General features: G+C 41.9%; 1 protein-coding gene across 3 annotated transcripts in view; it reads left to right on the top strand.

Annotated features, from left to right (window-relative positions):
• SLC2A13 (solute carrier family 2 member 13) overlaps positions 1–16,599 on the top strand; it is a 339,270-nt gene that overhangs the window by 81,242 nt on the left and 241,429 nt on the right. For all 3 annotated transcript variants that reach the window (XR_005591534.1, XM_039516186.1, XM_039516175.1), the window contains exon 2: positions 2,576–2,735. Coding sequence is in view for 2 of the 3 variants with exons in the window: in XM_039516186.1 (XP_039372120.1) it covers positions 2,576–2,735 (160 nt within the window). In the remaining variant the exon portion in view is untranslated. The remainder of the gene's footprint in view (positions 1–2,575; positions 2,736–16,599) is intronic.

Here is a 16,599-nt window from a genome sequence, read left to right as displayed (position 1 = left end):
CTGCTCTCTCTCCTCTGGCTCTCTGGCTCTCTCGCTCAGCCAGCTCCCTCTCTCTCTCTCTCTCTCTCTCTCTGTCTCTCTCTCTCCTGGCTCTGCTCTGGCTCTGCTCCAGCCTCAGGCCCCCCCTTCCTCCCTCCCCTTAGCTCCTCCCTACTCTGTCCGGCACATTCACATTCCCAGGACACACCAGGGACGGACCCACACTTCTGTCTCCTGTCTCCCTGCCTAGCCGCCCTGCTCTGTCAATCAGGCTGACCTGGGGGCCTTGCCCATTGTTCCTGGGGGACTGTCAGTCTCAGGGTCCTGATTTGCCATCAATCCCTCCCCTTTTAGTGCTGGGAGCTAGCAGCCAAAACACCCCCACTGAATGTTAGTAAGGGGGCAACAGTCCCCTTACACATGGCTGTGACCTCATCAAAAGGCTCAGCCACCCATTCAGTGTGGGGCTTTGCCTTTGGACACAGTTTATTCTGTACCCACATAGTGTATTTCACTGTGCTTCATTTAAACAAGCTTCAATGGAAATATTCCCCTTTTCTCCTCTGTCCCAAAAGTATCTTTAATTTTAATTAACCATATATAACCCGGAGCCACTAGCTGTCACTGGTTGTTTCTTTCTGCCAGAGAGTAATTTTATGTTCCTTGGAAACTACAACATAAATTTGCGCGGCATATTCAGATTTTCTGATTAGGTACAATACTCAGATCTGCTGTTGATATGCCATGAAGTTCCTGTTTGATACATATTTTTCAACTTTAAAAAAACCCCCAAGTTTTAGATCTCTTACTCCAAATTATTTGTTTGGAAGTGTTCCCTAATTCATGGGAACCATTAGCTACATTCTGATAAGGCAAGAGACAACCATGTATTAGAATTGCTCCTTATAAATAATTTAAATCCAGACAGAACTTTCCATATGAGATAGCTACAGCTAAGAGAGTAGTCATACAATGAATCTTAAATTCTGTTAAATGGTAATGAAATTCCCCACCTATAAGGGGAATGGCGCTGATTTTTTCCAGAGGTGGAGAGCACCCAGAATTTCATTTGAAGCCAGGGAGAGCTGTGGCTGCACAGCATCAGGCCCTATGTGTTAATCAAAGCTTTCAATACTTTGCTAATGGTTGTCATGTATCTAGAGTAACTCCTCGCTTAACATTGTAGTTATGTTCCTGAAAAATGTGACTTTAAGCAAAACAATGTTAAGCAAATCCAATTTCCCCATAAGAATTAATGTAAATGGGGGGGGTTAGGTTCCAGGGAATTTTTTTTTACCAGACAAAAAACTACACACACACACACACACACACGTTTTAAACAAACAATTTAATACAGTACACAACAATGATGATTGTGAAGGTTGGTTGAAGTGGTGAAGTCAGAGAGTGGAAGAGGGTGGGATATTTCACAGGGAATGCCTTACTGCTAGATGATGAACTAGTGTTTGGCTGAGCCCTTAAGGATTAACACGTTGTTGTTAATGTAGCCTCACACTCTACAAGGCAGCACGAATGGAGGGAGGGGAGACAGCATGGCAGACAGAGACACACACCCTGTGTGAGAGAGAGAGACATTGTCCCTTTAAGTATACTGCCTTTTTAAATAGATCAGCAAGTTGAGAGAGCAGCTGCGGCCAGCAAGCTCCCTCCATCCTGAGCCCTCTCGTGTCCCCCCTCTGCTCTATGGATGGGGTAAGCAGGGGGGAGGAGGACACCCTGACATTAGCCTCCCTCTTCCTCCCCTCCCCCCCGCTCAGCAAGCAGGAGGCTCCCGCAAGCAGCTCCAAGGCAGAGGGCAGGAGCAGCACATGGCAGTGGGGGGAGGGACAGCTGAACTGCCGGCAATTGATAGCTTGCTGGGAGGCTGCCGCACAGGGAACATAGGGGAACAGGGAGCTGATGGGGGGCTGCTGGTCCACCCTGGTTCCAAGCTCCTCCTCCTCCCCCTTCCCCCAGCTAGCTGCAACAGGCTGCTCTTCCTGCAAGCAGTGGACAAAGCAGGCGACTGCCAAACAATGTTATAAGGGAGCATTGTGCAACTTTAAACAAACATGTTCTCTAATTGATCAACAACTAAACAAAGTAAACTGGGATGACTTTAAGTGAGGAGTTTCTGTATTTAGATTATAAATGTCTGACTCTGTTTCACTCCAACTCAGTTTCATGTGGTACTGTACCTGCTTGTTTTCCCTTGAACTGAAACTATAAATATATTTTCTCATATTTTAGGGTTATCTTTAGTTCATCTTAGAAGGTTTTTGCTTAAAAATCTGTGATTTGTTTCATGATGCCAAACTATTTTTTAATTCCTTTATGTATTGTGAATCTGAATATTCACAAGCATGGTAATTATTATTACTTCCCAATATCTGTGTCCATCTGCTTCAGATAACCATTCTCTAGCGCTTATTAGCAGTGCAACAAAATGCTGCTGTTAGTTTTCTCAGTTGGAACTCAGAAATCAAGTGCGTACAATTTGTTGTCACATTTATTATACTGTACTTTAATGCTTCATGACTACAGAGAATGTTGTGTACAGTTATGTAAGTTTTAATTCATCACTTTTTTCTTGTAGGTGTGGCTTCCATGACAGTACCAGTATACATTGCAGAGGTCGCTCCACCCCACTTAAGAGGCAGATTAGTTACCATTAATACTCTCTTCATCACAGGAGGGCAGTTCTTTGCCAGTGTTGTTGATGGAGCCTTCAGCTACCTCGCAAAGGATGGATGGAGGTTTGTAAATTCTTACATTTAAAAGTGAAAATAGAGTTGTTGTGACTTGGGAAGGAACTAGGTCACTGGTCCCCAAACTGTGGCGTGCACCTCCCTATTGGGGCATGGAGGAACGTTGGAGGGGAGGGGGGTGCAGTGGGGTCTGGGTCAGCCCCCACAGGGGGGCAGGGAAGGAGTGCCACCCAGCCCCGTTCTGCCCCCAACTCTGCTTCGGCCCCAGCCCCTCTTCCACCCCCAGCTGCCGGCCTTGCTCCTGCCCCCAGCTGTGGCCCCAGCCTCAGCCCCTGGTTTACAGCCTGGCCACAGCTCCAGCCCTAGCCTTTGCCCCCTTACCCCAGTCCACTCCCTGCCCCCTTCTGGTGTTACCCTGGGTTTTCAGAACCCAAAACAGCGGTAGCTTAACTGTTTCGCTCCAGGCGGTGTCAGGAATAAATCAGTGGGAACACAGCTATTGTGTCTGATAAATGATTAATACAAGAAAGCGTGCGCTTATCTAAAACTATGATTTATTAGATATTAAGTGCACACAGACATAAACAATAGTTCGGGACATCCCAGCTATAGTTACCTACATTCTGAGATGGTTTTGAGTAATCACTAGGAGCCCTCTTTCTGTCCAACTGATGGGGAGTTTAGATGTCAGTTCCTTGCCCTGAGAAAAGCTTCCTTGAACTACACCGAGGTTTTTACTTTAATCTTTTATAGCTAACTTTAACAAAACACATAACCTTATAGTGGCTCCTAGTGAGTCAGCATAATAACCTCTATTGGGACATCTATTCATCTAATTTCAACACATTTATCATTATCTCAAAAATGTCCAGTATTTCTAGCCATAACAACAATATGTCAGGCGCACCTAAAACCAAGGTCGCTATTCACTCATTTTCTATAACTTTCTATCCCATCCTCCCATTCTGACTAACAAACTGCAAATATGCAGCTGTCTGACCTTGTCTCACAAAGGCCTAAGATTATTCCTAGCTATGTGATGTTTGGTTTTTAGCCGGCAGTGGCTGAACAAACATACAAAATGGCTGACTGCAGTACTGTCAAGTTCTGGGGTATATGCAAGAATGTCAAATTCCGGGGCAACGGCAGGAGCTGTGGCCCCATTCCTGGCCCGGTCTCCTGACCGTGGCTCCTGGGGTTGCGGACAGGAGTAAGGGAGGGCGGGGGGGACACGATGACGTGAAAAGTATAGGTACCACTGAACTAGATAGATAAGTGAAAGAATTCTAAGAGAGAATTCTGACTAAGCTTGTTGATTTTAGATGACTTAGAACATCATTAAACAGAGGTCATGGCACATCCTTAACTATAGTGGCGCTGCTGCTCTACTATAATAAAGCCAGCTTGTCTCTTGCATTTAAAATATATTAAAGTAAATATTGACGTCTTAAAAAGGCAGTCTCCAAATAAATGTTGCACTTTAAAGATTACATTTGAATGTATGCCTAATAGTCTTGTTTGAGCAATAGTTATTTATTGAGAATTGGATGTCATTTGTACTTGAGGGCAGCATTCTGTTTAAACTGTGGGTTGAGAATATGTTAGCTAATATCTTTTGTTCCACTTTCTGGATTCTGAGTTTTTCTTTATTAGTTTTAGTCTGTTGAACTTTGATTGAGTGTCCTTCCTACGGGGCTGTATATTTCAAAAGAGTAAAATAGAAATGATGATGCGAACAGAATGTACTAAATTCTTGGCTTAATGCATTATAACTCTGGCTTTCTTTTTAAAAGATGACTTATAAATGTGTTCACGCAGGATAATTAAAATTGACTACCCATTAAAAGATCATTCTATCTTTAGGAACTTATTTTTATTTAAGCAATTGCGAGGTTCCGTAGAAACTTGTGTTGGGTAACAGGGGGTGCATTGGTTGCAGAGTCTTCAAAAGAACTGACACCTAGAATGTTTGGGTCTGTATTTCATAGCTTTTCAATCATATCACTGTGGAGCTTCATTAATTGTAATTTAAATACAGATTTCAAAAGTCAGCAAAGGAATCCTTTCCCTTTACCTAAATACTAGTATATAAGAGAACAGAAAGGCCTTTTACTGGTATAAAGCATTTATTTCTAAGGGTATGTCTACACTCTGAAATTAGGTAGTCGATATAAGTTGATTTTTAGAAATCGATTTTATACAGTTGATTGCGTATGTCCACACTAAGTGCATTAAGTCGGTGGAGTGCGTCCTCACTACCTTGGCTAGTATCGACTTACGGAGCGGTGCACTGTGGGTAGCTATCCCACAGTTCCCGCAGTCTCTGCCGCCCATTGGAATTCCAGATTAAGCTCCCAATGCCTGATGCGGCAAATACATTGTCGCGGGTGGTTTTGGGTACATGTCGTCAGTTGCCCCTCCCTCCATGAAAGCAACGGCAGACAATCGTTTCCCGTCAGACACCAGGGCGATTAGAAGAGCACAGCAAGGCGTGCTGTGCATCAGAGAGGTTTTGAAAAACAGTTTCATGACTGGCCAGGCTTCGGTGTGACAGTTGTGTGTTTCTCTCCTTGATGCAGACCCATCCCCTTTGTTGATTTTAATTCCCTGTAAGCCAACCACCCTCCCACTTCGAAATAAAGTAACTATTGTTTTGAAACCATGCATTCTTTCTTTATTAATTAAAAAAAAAAAAGATAACAGAGACAAGGTAGCCCGGGTGGGGGAGGAGGGAAGGACAAGGCCACATTGCTTATTGTAGCCACACTAAAAATCAAACTGTTTGAATGACAGCCTTATTAATAGATTCTAGGACTGGAAGGGACCTTGAGAGCTCATCGAGTCCAGTTTCCTGCCCTCATGGCAGGACCAAATACTGTCTAGACCATCCCCAATAGACATTTAAATAACCTACTTTTAAATATCTCCAGAGATGGAGATTCCACAACCTCCCTAGGCAATTTATTCCAGTGTTTAACCACCCTGACAGTTAGGAACTTTTTCTTAATGTCCAACCTAAACCTCCCTTGCTGCAGTTTAAGCCCATTGCTTCTTGTTCTATCCTTAGAGGCTAAGGTGAACAAGTTTTCTCCCTCCTCCTTATGACACCCTTTTAGATACCTGAAAACTGCTATCATGTCCCCTCTCAGTCTTCTCTTTGCCAAACTAAACAAACCCAATTCTTTCAGCCTTCCTTCATAGGTCATGTTCTCAAGACCTTTAATCATTCTTGTTGCTCTTCTCTGGACCCTCTCCAATTTCTCCACATCTTTCTTGAAATGCAGTGCCCAGAACTGGACACAATACTCCAGTTGAGGCCTAACCAGCGCAGAGTAGAGCAGAAGAATGACTTCTCGTGTCTTGCTCACAACACACCTGTTAATGCATCCCAGAATCATGTTTTGTTTTTTTTTGCAACAGCATCACACTGTTGACTCATATTTAGCCTGTGGTCCACTATAACCCCTAGATCCCTTTCTGCCGTACTCCTTCCTAGACAGTCTCTTCCCATTTTGTATGTGTGAAACTGATTTTTCCTTCCTAAGTGGAGCACTTTGCATTTGTTTTTGTTAAACTTCATCCTGTTTACCTCAGACCATTTCTCCAATTTGTCCAGATCATTTTGAATTATGACCCTGTCCTCCAAAGCAGTTGCAGTCCCTCCCAGTTTGGTATCATCTGCAAATTTAATAAGCGTACTTTCTATGCCAATATCTAAGTCGTTGATGAAGATATTGAACAGAGCCGGTCCCAAAACAGACCCCTGCGGAACCCCACTTGTTATACCTTTCCAGCAGGATTGGGAACCATTAATAACTACTTTCTGAGTACAGTTATCCAGCCAGTTATGCACCCACCTTATAGTAGCCCCATCTAAATTGTATTTGCCTAGTTTATCACAAAGAATATCATGCGAGACCGTATCAAATGCCTTACTAAAGTCTAGGTATACCATATCCACAAGACTCGTTATCCTATCAAAGAAAGCTATCAGATTGGTTTGACATGATTTGTTCTTTACAAATCCATGCTGGCTATTCCCTATCACCTTACCACCTTCCAAGTGTTTGCAGGTGATTTCCTTAATTACTTGCTCCATTATCTTCCCTGGCACAGAAGTTAAACTAACTGGTCTGTAGTTCCCTGGGTTGTTTTTATTTCCCTTTTTATAGATGGGCACTATATTTGCCCTTTTCCAGTCTTCTGGAATCTCTCCCATCTCCCATGATTTTCCAAATATAATAGCTAGAGGCTCAGATACCTCCTCTATTAGCTCCTTGACTATTCTAGGATGCATTTCATCAGGCCCTGGTGACTTGCAGACATCTAATTTTTCTAAGTGATTTTTAACTTGTTCTTTTTTTATTTTATCTTCTAAACCTACCCCCTTCCATTAGCATTCACTATGTTAGGCATTCCTTCAGAGTTCTCAGTGAAGACCGAAACAAAGAAGTCATTAAGCATCTCTGCCATTTCCAAGTTTCCTGTTACTGTTTCTCTCTCCTCACTGAGCAGTGGGCCTACCCTGTCCTTGGTCTTCCTCTTGCTTCTAATGTATTGATAAAAAGTCTTCTTGTTTCCCTTTATTCCCGTAGCTAGTTTGAGCTCATTTTGTGCCTTTGCCTTTCTAATCTTGCCCCTGCATTCCTTTGTTGTTTGCCTATATTCATCCTTTGTAATCTGTCCTAGTTTCCATTTTTTACTCCTTTTTATTTTTTAGATCATGCAAGATCTCATGGTTAAGCCAAGCTGGTCTTTTGCCACATTTTCTATCTTTCCTACCCAGCGGAATAGCTTGCTTTTGGGCCCTTAGTAGTGTCCCTTTGAAAAACTGCCAACTCTCCTCAGTTGTTTTTCTCCCTCAGTCTTGATTCCCATGGGACCTTACCTATCAGCTCTCTGAGCTTACCAAAATCCACCTTCCTGAAATCCATTGTCTCTATTTTGCTGTACTCCCTTCTACCCTTCCTTAGAATTGCAAACTCTATGATTTCATGATCACTTTCACCCAAGTTGCCTTCCACTTTAAAATTCTCAATGAGTTCCTCCCTATTTGTTAAAATCAAATCTAGAACAGCTTCCCCCAGTAGCTTTTTCAACCTTCTGAAATAAAAAGTTGTCTGCAATGCAGTCCAAGAAGTTATTGGATAGTCTGTGCCCTGCTGTGTTATTTTCCCAACATATATCTGGATAGTTGAAGTACCCCATCACCACCAAATCTTGGGCTTTGGATGATTTTGTTAGTTGTTTAAAAAAAGCCTCATCCACCTCTTCCACCTGTAGTAGACTCCTAGCATGACATCACCCTTGTTTTTTTACCCCTTTTAGCCAAACCTAGCCTTCTGTTGCTTGGGCCATCCTCTGGAGTGGAGTGGCTGGGTGCCTGGAGCCTCCCCCTCTGCCTTCTTGGGCATCTGGGTGAGGAGGCTATGGAACATGGGGAGGAGGGTAGGTGGTTATACAGTGGATGCAGCGGGAGTCTGTGCTCTTGTTGGCTTTTCTGCAGCTCCAACAGATGCTTCATCATGTCCGTTTGCTCCCCCAACAGACACTTCATCATGTCCGTTTGCTCCTCCATTAGCCTCAGCATGGGGTCCTGCCGCCACTCTTTGTGCTCACTTAATTCTTTCCTGGCATCTGTAAAACAGTAAAATAAGTAGCTGTGTAGGGAATACAAGATAAAATAGTTGCATTAAGCTGTGCCCTATCAGTGCGGGTGGACTGCATGAGCTCAGAAAACATGTCATTGCGAGTGCATTTTTTTCGCCTTCTATTCTGCGATAACTTCAGGCACGGAGATGATAGGGGGAGCGTAGAAACATTCTGCGCTCCATGATTCTGGGGGGACTGCATGGTCACCTGTGCTGCCGAGTTTGCCCCGCTTACCAAACAGGAAATGAAATTCAAAAATTCGCGGGGCTTTTCCTGTGTACCTGGCTAGTGCATCGGAGTTCAAAGTGCTGTCCAGAGCGGTCACAATGGAGCACTCTGGGATAGCTCTTGGAGGCCAATACCATCGATTTGCATCTGCACTTCCCCAAATTCAACCCAGCAAAGTCGATTTTAGCGCTACTTCCCTCACGGGGAGGAGTACAGAAGTCAATTTTAAGAGCCCTTTAGGTCGACGGAACGGGGTTGGTTGTATGGACGCATTCATTTTTAAATCGATCTAACGTGGCTAAATTCGACCTAACCACATAGTGTAGACCAGGCTAGACCAGGCCCAAGTCTCTTGACTGATCACAGTTACGTCTGAGTATTAAACATTGATCAGTGCCACAATATTGGATTACGTTTTAAGAGTGCAATATTGCAAATATACCTAGGTATGGAGAATGGATAGGATATACATATAGAGCAATCAATTTATAGGCAAGCGAAACAGTACCTATTATTAAGGTTGCCCAACACTTCTCATTCTAAGATCCTGTTTTCAGCTTCTTATAACTTTGCCAAAATTAACTGTTTGGACTGAAATTTCCGTGCAAAGAGTCTGCCTCAGGCAGAATTTTTTTTTTCCATTTCAGCCAAAATGATTCAGCTGTTTCTCAAAATGAAGCTAGGGAAAAAATACATTGTCAAACCTTAATTCAGCCTCCTTGTGTGCCTTATGAATAATCTTTAATGATGTAATCCACAGGACCCCTGCTTTATTCAGTTCACAGAGTTGACAATGCTCATTTAGTAGCGGCTATTCACAGTGTTCTGTTATCTCCTCACTGATCAGTGTAACACCATGCCTTAATTACTGTACACCAGTCAAACTCAGCCCTGAAGACAGAAATGTTAATTTCCTCATGGTCTCTTCTGTGGTGCTCATTGTTATAGTGCTTAACAAATATTAATACATTTATCTTCACAATACTCTTGTGAAATGAGCAGGGTATTTATTATCTCCATTTTACAGATGGAGAACTGAGGCACAGAAGGGTTAAGGTAAAAAGTATCCACTTATTTTGGGTGCCCAATTTTGAGATCTCCAGGCCTTATTTTTCAGAGTAAATAGGATTACATAGTACTTTATATAGTCAAAGCACAGCTCTTATTGACTTGAGTTAATGTAAATTACACCCCAATTGCTCAAGTTGGGCACCCAAAAAATGAGGAACATACAGTTAGTGACCACCTGTGAAAAGTTGGTTTCGGTGACTTGCCTAGCATCATGTAGAAACTCTGTGGTAGGAGCAGAGAATCCAGCTTTTAAGGGCAGAATTCAACTGCTTTAATCATGAGACCCTCCTTTCTTTCCCTGCAGTCCCTGCCTTATTCAATACACACAAATATTTCTGCAGAAAATTAGGTAGGGGTCCTGTTGACAACAGCCTCCTTCAATATACAACCATGATCAATCCCCTCAGCATGGTCTATCCTGTGCACAGAATTAGGCAGGGGTCCTCTGGAAAATATAGTATGTTACTTTAGTTTTGGATCAAATTAGATAATCTCCTGAAATGACTTTCTAAGGCATTCAACTCTGTAGCCATAGATGAGAACATAATCCAGTACATGTAGAAAAGCCACTTTATTTGATATTTTGTAGGTGGACTATAAAAATACGGGCACTGGAAAGAATTGGTTTTATAGTTTAGCATTATACTATATGTTCATGTTTCTCATGTGATGTTTTATTAGTCATTTATCAGTAACCATTACTGTTTTCATATCAATATTATAAGTTGCATGGACTGGGCTAGGAGGTATGCATATGTGGCTATGCTTGAGCTCTCTGAACACATTGCATAACTGACGGCACAGAAATTTTAATGAAGAATGGGGAATGAAATGACTGCCATCAACATGCTGTTTGTCTAATCAGGAATTTGTAAGGTGTCTTTCTGAGGACAGTGCATGACTGTAAATAAGGCCAAAGTCAGTATAAGAGCTGCATGACTAGGAGCGAGGCATTTCATTTTTGTAGTCACAACAGAAATTGCACTTTGGATAGATACAATATTCTCATCACTTGAATCCCCCCCCCCCCCACTCTCCACAAGCTCTTAACAGCGGAGCAGGAGGCCAGAGTTGAGGTTCTTTGGGTCCCTTAACTGTATGTTTCATACTTTGGATTGCTTGGAAATTATTTTTTTTAAGTTAAAGTGTTACTTTTTACATTTCTTCACATGCTAATTTTTGATAACTCCCATCATAAATTAGTAATTATTGGGGTGGGGGGGAGGGAGGGTCGTGTCCAGCTTCCTGTGTTGGATAGTATTTCTGCTGGTGGTTGCAGCCTCCTAATTCTCCATTTGTACACACAGTATCACATTGTAAATTACAAAGCACCCTATGCTTTTGTGAAAGGAAGCAGGTAATTTTGAAATGATGCTCACAGAAGTCATAGAGTACATGATTCCCTATCTGAGTCCAGTGACTTTGGAATCAACATATCACTGTTGCCATGGGGAAAGAGGCTGCAGGAGATGGAAAGAGAAAGAAGAGTTTGCTGTCTATCCCCTACATGGGGGGTGTTAAGGTTCTAAAGCTATTAATAGCAGTGGATTTGGTGAAGATTCTGCTGTCACTGTGCAGAGAATTAGTGATACAATCTTAATGTGCTTCCTGATCTAAATCTTGATCTAAATTACTTAGAGCTCCATCTGGTAGATCCTCAAGACCAGAAGAGGCCCTTTAAAAAAGCCTTTTCTGTATCTTGACAGGTCAAATCACACTTCAATCAAATCCTGCTTTAAATAGTGCCTTATTTATTGAGAAATGTATAGCTACAATTTAGGAACATTTTTTATCATGCATTTTCTAAATTCAGTTATTGAAACAAAACAAAGTAAATTTAGCTTCTTTTGATATAATTTTGCATATACATATGTAATGCATTGTAAGGAAAAAACATAGCATAAGAACTACAAAGTTAAGTGCTTTCACCAGTTCATACCAAGAACTTTGTGTCTATTGTATTCAGGAAGCAGGGAACCCTCCTGTAGCCAATATATTGCCTTCGCATTCCAATAGTTATAACAAAAATAGATAATGTCTGTCTCCTCCTTTGGAAAGACAGTGAACTTTCATAGAATTTGGACTAAGTTTCCTTAAAATTTCTGATTCTCACATCGAGGTAATTGTAGGTACATTGTTATCCCTTTTCCTAAAACATAAGCAATATTTTATGTTATCCAGGGGCTTCCAGATTTTATTGGTTCACTTATCACCTTCTTAAAAAGTTGGTGAAGTGAATGGATGGAACATCAAACTCGCATATCCCCAGTGATGCATGTATCACAGTTATATGAACTGCTAATCCAGTCCATTACATTTCAAATATTTTGGCAGTTGAGAGAGTTCAGTAACACTGACTGTAATATAAAAACAGCCACATTAAAATAACATTAACTGTTTGAATGGACAAGTTAAATAGTCCTAATTATTTTCTAAACTTGATTAATCAAACAGTTCGCTGTTTTCGAGCTGGATGCTATTTGTGGTTCTGCTGCTGAGCTGTTATGTGATCTTGGAAGTTATTTAGGCTGGGATTTTCAGAAGATCTTAAAGGAACTAGAAATCCAAACTCTCTGAGGCACCTTTTGAAAATCCCAGCCTCAACCTCTGTGCTTCAGTTTCTCCATTTATGAAATAGAAATAATATCTGTGCATAATGAACAATGTTTGTAAAAAAAAAACTTTAAAAGTAGGGCTGGCTTCAGAACACTTCTGTTGTGTTATGTGGAATGAAAGTGAGACCTTTCAAAAAACATTAGTGGGAAAAACAAGAGAGAACGTCACCCACACCAGAATTGCCTGTAGTCTCATGGTTAGATCACTAGTCTGGTATGTGGAAGACCCAGATTCAAGTCCCTGCTCCAAATTAGGCAGAGAGGAATTAAATCTGCATCTCCCATATACCAGCTGAGTGACCTAACCGCTGTACTATTAGCTATTCTGGGCTGTGGGTGGATCTTTCTCATGTTTTTTCAAGGACAATTTCTGAAAGGTTTTGTTTTTCATTCCACATCACAAATTAAGATTTAAGTACCTCTCTGTCTAATTTGAAGCAGGGACTGAACCTGTCTCTCCCATATTCTCAGTGAGTCACCTGACCACTGGTCTGCTGGTTGTTCTGAATTTAGGGAGTGTGTACGTGTGTGTGTGTCTTATGTTGATAAGAAATCCCATTCTTGTACTGAGAAATCTCCTTGATGACATTTTAGCCAAAACTGATATGTTTCCACCAAACATTTTCGTTTTGATGAAATGGCATTTTTTCAATGGAAAAGAAGTGTAATTGAAAATGGGGTGTGTGTGTGTTTTTTGTTTTTTTTGGAACCAGCTTTATTAAAAAAAGTATTACTGTCCTAATGCTTTACAGGCCAGACTTCTTAACTTCAGCAGGAGGAGATGGAAGATATGCTTTGTAGTATGGCATGTTGCTTTTACTCCCATAAACATTCTATTCCTAGAATTAAAACCCAGCATTGTTTTGATATCTGAAAGGTCAGTTTGAAGCAGCCTGAGGGATTTTTGCAAAATGCATATTCTGCTGTTAGTTGCTGTTGCCACAGACATGAAGAGAAATTGCTGCTTATTTACTGGACAAATGGCTTCCCAAACTTTGGGCAGTTTGAACCATGGGAAAATTAATCTAGAAGTGGTACATACATATTCTTGGATGTTAGGCTTTATTATTAACCTGAAGAAAGATGGGTTAGGAAGCCATTTGCTCAATTAAATCTATCTATCTATCTATCTATCTATCTATCTATCTATCTATCTATCTATCTATCTATCTATCTATCTATCTCTACATTCAAACACACTTTTAAAAAGTTTTAACATGTTCTTATTTTGGATTATATAATCTTTCTCTTGGAACTTAAGGTCACAAATGAACCATAAGCAATTTTCACTAAGAACAGTATTCTCAAGTCAGTTTGCACAGACCTTACAAATGGTCATTTGTAATTCTACTTAGTACTTACAATATATTGGTTATTTTAGTTCAAATGAAAACCAAGTATCACCCATGTCGTAGAGGGGAATGTGTTTTGATAACTTTTTCATTGTAATGCAGTTGCAATCTACTACAGACTGCTGTTCAAATCGCTGGTGGGAAAGTACTTTTCATTTAAGAAAAACATGTAAAAGGAATGTGCTTAGTTTTAAGGCTGAAAAAGTAGAAACATGGAGTAATAAACTTGAGGCCAAAATGCCAGCAAACCAAGTGCAACCAGTCCTCACAGCAAATCATCCTATTAGGTGTGTAGGCCATGTGGCTGGGTATTTTATTTAAATTGAGCTTTAAATCAAGATACACTAATACTATGCCTCATTGACATAATACTGGTAAAAAAAATAATCTTACAATAGAAAAGTCATTTGGCAATGAAACTGATGCACCATTTGATACAGTATTGGGGCCCTCTGCTGCAGTTGCTATTTAGGTCAGATTCCCTTTGATTTCAGTAGAAATTTACCAAGTTTGCTTCAATTAATGGCCAGAAAAACATCAAGTAGAGCAAACTTTGTGGATACAAATGTATTTCTCACCAATAGAAGGACATATGCACTGATTAATCTCAATGGTGTAGACAGAGTCTGACAAGTGACTGCAGGATGGGGCACATTTGTTATGTAAACACACAATGTCCTTTACTAAAATGAATTTTAATAATTAAGACCATAAGAATGGCTGTACTGTGTCAGACCAAGGGTCAGTCCAGTCCTGTATCCTGTCTTCCAACAGCGGCCACTTCCAGATGCTTCAGAGGGAATTAACAGAACAGGGCAATTATCAAGTGATCCATCCCAGTCATCCAGTCCCAGCTTCTTTTAGTCAGAGGCTGGGGAGACCCAAACCATTGGGTTGCATTCTTGACCATCTTGGTCAATAGCTACTCCTGGGGGAATCCGCACCAATTTTTAAAAAAATTCTGCACCAAAAAATTAAAAATTCTGCGCACAATATTTTAAAATTCTGCAAAATTCTGCCTATTTTTTTTGTTAAAGTAATGCAATATAATCCAGCTAGTTTCAATTATTTTGGTACAGTATTTAAACTACAATACAATGGATGGAGAATGGGAGTGGGGAGTATTGGAGGAAATCACCAAACCCCCGTCTGTCTAATAGTAATGTAGCTAGTATTGACCCTTTACTTATAGTTATTAGTCAACAAATATATGCAGCCATATGCTCTTCGGGTGCCTATGATGTAACACTGAGCAAGTGAGGGCTGGGGACTCAAACTCACAATTTACATTGGCTACTGACCATCTCCAAAAAGGTCAGTAGCAAACAGTTCATGGAGCAGATTTTGATAGGAAATGTTTTCAGTCCAAAAATTTAGACCAGTTCTAATCACTGAAGCACCATAAGCATTTATAAGGCCATACTGTGTTAACAGTAAGGCTTCTTTACACCACTCTGGCAATATAAAGGAGCCTTAAAATGTGTACAGGTGTTTTATATTCCTGGGGGAATTCACTAAGAAAAATGGGAATAATTCACTAACCGGGCAGGCTGCTACATTCTCCTTTGCCTGAGGCAATAGAGCCTGCCTCACACCTACATCTTCAGAAATACCCCAAAGCCCTGTCCCTCCACACCAAGCATGCTGCAATAGTGAGTGAGAGGGACAGTGTGTGTGTGTGTGTCTCTCTCTCTCTCTCACACACATGACTACCCAGCCCCCCGCCCCCGGTGGTGATTTATGTCTCTGCTGGCTGCTCTGGATGCCCAAACCGACCTGTCTGCACTGCCAGGGAGTGGGCGCATGACCGCTCTTGTGGCTTCCCTTTGCTTCCCTGTCAGAAGTCATTTTTCTACGGGTAAGCAAATAAATCTGCGGGGACCATGAATTCTGTGCATGTGCAGTAACACATAATTCTCCCAGGAATAAATAGCCATTGATGAACCTGTCCTCCATGAACTATCTAATTCTTTTTTTTTTTAATCCAGTTATACTTTTGTCCTTCACAACATCCCCTGGCAATGAATTCCACCTTGGCTGTGCATTGTGTGAAGTTCTTCCTTATGTTTTTTTAAAAAAATTGTTGCCTATTAATTTCATTGGAGGACCTTTGATTCTTGTGTTATGTGGAGGGGTAAATAATACTTACTTTCTTGACACCATTCATAATTTTAAAGATCTCTATCATATCTCCCCCCACTTAGTTGTCCCCTTTACAAGCTGAACAGTCCTAGTCTTTTAATCTCTCCTCCCATGGAAGCCGCACCATATTCCTAACCACTTTTGCTGCCTGTAGTTTTATTGGAAAACCTGGGAGGTGGGCGGGCGTAAGCCTGCCCACTTCTAAAGGCCCCTCCCTCAGCCTAGCAGGAGGGACCACTGGACCCAGGGACCAAATGAATATGGGGGACAACTAATGAGAAAACCAGGAACTGAGGTGAAGGTTATTGGTTCAAAATGAGGGTACCGGATGAGGACACCGAGCAGAGAACCCCAGACAGCACCCACTGCTCCTCAAAGGTGTCGAGGGAGCCAGCAGACGCTGCCCAGTGGAACTCTGCCCAGATGCGTGAAACTAGGAAGGAACGGAAATAGGCCCCACAGTCGCAGAGCACCCCCTTATCCAGCATCCTCCTCCTGGTAGTGTAGATGGAGAGTTTGGCCAGGGCCAGGAGGAGATTGATGAGGAGGTCTCGAGACTTTGTGGGGCCACGGATGGGGTGTGCAAAAAGGAACAGGTGCGGAGAAAAGTGCAGCCAGAACCTCAACAAGAGGAGGAGCCGGAATAGGGGCTGCAACCTGGCGCATTCAAGATAGGTGTGCGCCAGGTTCTCCGTCACGCCACAAAAGGGGCAGGCCTCGGGTACAGGTGTGAACCGCGCCAGGTACCCGCTTGTGCTCATGACTCCATGAAGGAGCCGCCAGCCGATGTCCCCAGCGGGCCATGGGATCAAGGTGGAATAAAGGCTGGCCCACCGGGGCTCCTCACCCTCT

The sequence above is a fragment of the Mauremys reevesii genome, linkage group 1, assembly GCF_016161935.1.
Source record: "Mauremys reevesii isolate NIE-2019 linkage group 1, ASM1616193v1, whole genome shotgun sequence".
Classification (NCBI taxonomy): Eukaryota; Metazoa; Chordata; order Testudines; family Geoemydidae; genus Mauremys; species Mauremys reevesii.
The sequence above is the reverse complement of the archived record's forward strand: the minus strand, read 5'-3'. Positions and strand labels throughout refer to the sequence as shown.